The sequence below is a fragment of the Chenopodium quinoa genome, unplaced genomic scaffold (genome assembly GCF_001683475.1).
Source record: "Chenopodium quinoa cultivar QQ74 unplaced genomic scaffold, ASM168347v1, whole genome shotgun sequence".
NCBI classification, from domain to species: domain Eukaryota; kingdom Viridiplantae; phylum Streptophyta; class Magnoliopsida; order Caryophyllales; family Amaranthaceae; genus Chenopodium; species Chenopodium quinoa.
This window is the reverse complement of record NW_018745272.1, coordinates 137,656-141,032: the sequence shown is the minus strand read 5'-3', so window position 1 is coordinate 141,032 and position 3,377 is coordinate 137,656. Positions and strand designations below refer to the sequence as shown.

General features: G+C 39.4%; 1 protein-coding gene across 1 annotated transcript; it reads right to left on the bottom strand.

The window, feature by feature from the left end:
• Positions 1-219: 219 nt before the first annotated feature.
• Positions 220-1,213, bottom strand: LOC110711401 (protein MAIN-LIKE 1-like). Its single transcript, XM_021889779.1, has 2 exons — positions 865-1,213; positions 220-776 (listed from the first exon to the last, which is right to left on the bottom strand). Exons 1-2 carry the CDS (start codon positions 1,211-1,213, stop codon positions 220-222), a joined length of 906 nt encoding a protein of 301 aa, XP_021745471.1.
• Positions 1,214-3,377: the final 2,164 nt, after the last annotated feature.

Below are 3,377 nucleotides of genomic sequence, written 5' to 3'. Positions count from 1 at the left end.
TCATCCATTGCTCTTTGGTGAATCTTCATAGACCACCCCCAGGAGATACACGAGGGTGAGAAAATCTATACAGCGACTGCATGTAACTAGGAGCGACCGTAGGAGCTCGATGACCAAGTCTGGTGTGGGTACCTAAAACTACACTGAAAGACGAACTAGGGACAAACCTAGTCCACATCACAGATGTCATCTCGGTCGGAAATTCTACCCGATACATCTTCAAGTTGGTCGGTCTCTTAACCTTCTCAGGCCTGATAATGCTCCTTGAATGTCCTGCACGAATCCAAGTTGTTGAACCACTCGATCAGGCATGTACGACTCAATGATGCTATGGTACTGGATGCAGCCAATAAATAAAGTGGGTGGCACGTGCCGTGCAGGATCAACTCCGTACGGGAGCCAGTTAACCTCACGGTCGGTCAGCTCATCGAGTCTAGCACGAAAAGCTAAGAGACGCTCCATGCTCTTGTTTGGGCATCCCGATCCAACATCCCAAGCAGACGCACGAGGGATATCAAGCTCCCTCGTCAAGGTACCCTGCTGAGGCTGAAAGCACGGAAAGTACTCGTAAATCAAGTGGAGCAGAAGCGTGAGACAACCAGCGATCGAATTAGCATCTTTTCGTGATGTCGTACCCAACTGCCGATACAGGTAGGCTAGAGTAGCTGAACCCCAAGAGTACTCATTAATTGTAACACCTTCAACAACAAGCTCGTGGAGGAAGGAAGGATGAGTGCAGTTACCACTCTTGTATAAAAACAGTGAGCCTCCTAGTACTAACCACATGTATGCAGCATAATGGACACTAAAGGGCCTCTGCGTCCCGTATGGCGTCCGTGCTAGGGGTAGTGGAAACCATGGAACCATCAACACGAAGCCCAAGAATATGGTACACATCGTGCAACATGATCATGATCTCCCCAAATGGCATATGAAATGTGTTCGTATTTGGCTGCCATCTCTTAACAAAAGCATAAATCAAAGACCAGTCGAGACGCTTAAACATAATTCCAGGTAAGTGAGACAGACCACTGCCATCAATCAATTCGAGGTGCTCCTGTGCAAGACGACCTCGCCAATTAACCAATTCAGAACATAATTGTGTCCTACTCAAACAGCGCCAAACATTTCGCTCCTTCCCGCCCCATATATATGACGCCATGTGACCACCAAAACTAGGGATAATAGTCCCATCCTCAGGACCACCTGGCATCGGCTGCTGCACTAACTATGTCTCTGCTGAGCTGGTAGTAGGTTAACTCGCTTGACTGCTCTTAAATCTCCCATGCTGACCCCTATATACCGTATGATAAGCCTGAGGGTCGACTCTTCGTCTCGATCATCATGACTTTCCCGCTCTTCGTCCTCATCGTCAGATGTACGCAGTCCACCCGACGAGTACATGGAACGGCTCCCTTGTGACTGATGCTCTCCCGACCAACTACTAGGAGACCCATATTGCTGCTCATAACGAAGCGATGCCCCCGTAATTACTGAACGACATGATTCCCTCCTAACATACGTATTCAAACGTCGTGATATTGCATGACGAGCACCCGAACCCTCAACCTACATTAAATAAGTACAAAATCAAATATCAGCAATAATTACAAATATAACTATTTGATTAAAGTTGAACAACAAATATTAATATTCAAAAATAATAATTTCAGAACAACACCATCACCAACAACATTATTATTATTATTATTAATATTAATAATAATAATAATAATAATAATAATAATAATAAAGTTTGTATCATATCATTAGTAAACTTTAATTAAAGTTCGTATCATATCATCAGTAAACTTTAATTATTTGTTCAACCACCAATGTTGTGTAATTTGGTACGGAGTAGAATGAATGATAAATACTTAGAATAAGTAACGATCGATGATAATGGAAACATCTAAATCTATAGGTAAATTTGTGAAAAAAAGAAAAATACAAGTATTATCTTAGGTCAATATATATCTATGTTAATGCAAGTTCATTATTAATTTCATGAATGCATGACTTGTACGAAGTACTTATATTGTCATGTTATCATAAACACTTGTCAATCAGTCATATTGATCATTTTTTTTCCTTCATATAACTAGGTAGTGATCATGGGTGAAGCCATTAAATCGAAATAGGTTTAAATAGAATGTTTGTGTATTATATGGCAAAAAGTAAAGCTGTAGCCCAGTGGTTATTTTTACCTCCCATCACACAAGAGTTTGTGGGTTCAAAACCCGTAACTCACACTTTTTTTTTTATCTTGTTTCCTAAGCTTACCTTCCCAGCTTTCCTCTTCCTCATTCCCCCAAATTGCAAAACCCTAACTTCTTCCTCCTTCTCTTCCCGGCGCAGCAGAACACGGCGACACGGCGCAGCAGCCAGCAGACCCACCATCACAGCCTGACAGCCGTGTATGTAGGTAAGTGAATTTGGGGATATTTTGTTTGCAAATGTAATTTACTTCTCAATTTGGGGATTTTTTTTTGCTAAATCGTTGAATACCTGAAATTCATATGCTAATATACATTACGAATTGGGGATTTTTTGTAAATTGCTGAACTTTGGTTATAATTTGCTAATTTACTTCTCAAGTTCTCAATTTGGGGATTTTTAATTTTGTTACATTGTAGAATTTCATATGCTATTTCCGTATTTCGTTTTCTGCCTTCTGGTTTTCATAATTTCATATGCTATTTCGTTTTCTGCCTTCTGGATTTCGTTTACTAATTGACTGTAATCTTTAATTACGATAGTTTTAATTAGCCTTTTGGATTTATCATTCAGTCATTGATTTACAACTCCAAGAGCTCAATAGTAGATTTGATGAAGAAAATATGGAGTTACTTATTTGTGTGTCATGCTTAAACCCGCTCAATTTATTTGCGGCATTTGATATGCAAAAGTTGTTGAGACTTGCCGAGTTATATTCCAAAGAGTTTCCAACTAATGATATGACGATGACTGCACTTCGTCATGAGCTTCAATTTTATATTAATGATGTGCGCCAAGATGCAAGGTTTGGAGACTTGAAGGGTATTCATGAGCTTTCTATGATGCTTGAAACAAATAAGCATACTACTTACAACTTAGTTTACTTGCTTATAAGACTAGCATTGATCCTTCCGGTTGCAACTACAAGCGTGGAACGAGTGTTTTCATCAATGACATACGTAAAAAATAAGTTGCGAAATAGTATGGGTGATCAACTATTGAATGATAATTTAGTCACTTTTCTTGAGAGAGATTTATTTTCAAGAGTTAGTGATGATGATGTATTGGAACGCTTCCAAAGTATGAAGACTCGAATAATGCTTCTGTAGTCCTTTTTTTTTTTCTTTTCATTTTTCTATGTGTAATCTATTTGTAATCCA

Excerpts from the sequence above, each read along its gene's own strand:
- LOC110711401 (XM_021889779.1), bottom strand. The coding sequence starts at position 1,213 with ATGCCAGGTGGTCCTGAGGATGGGACTATTATCCCTAGTTTTGGTGGT. Across the intron at positions 777-864 it reads TCTTGGGCTTCGTGTTGATG|TACTAGGAGGCTCACTGTTT; the intron begins GTTCCATGGTTT and ends ACATGTGGTTAG.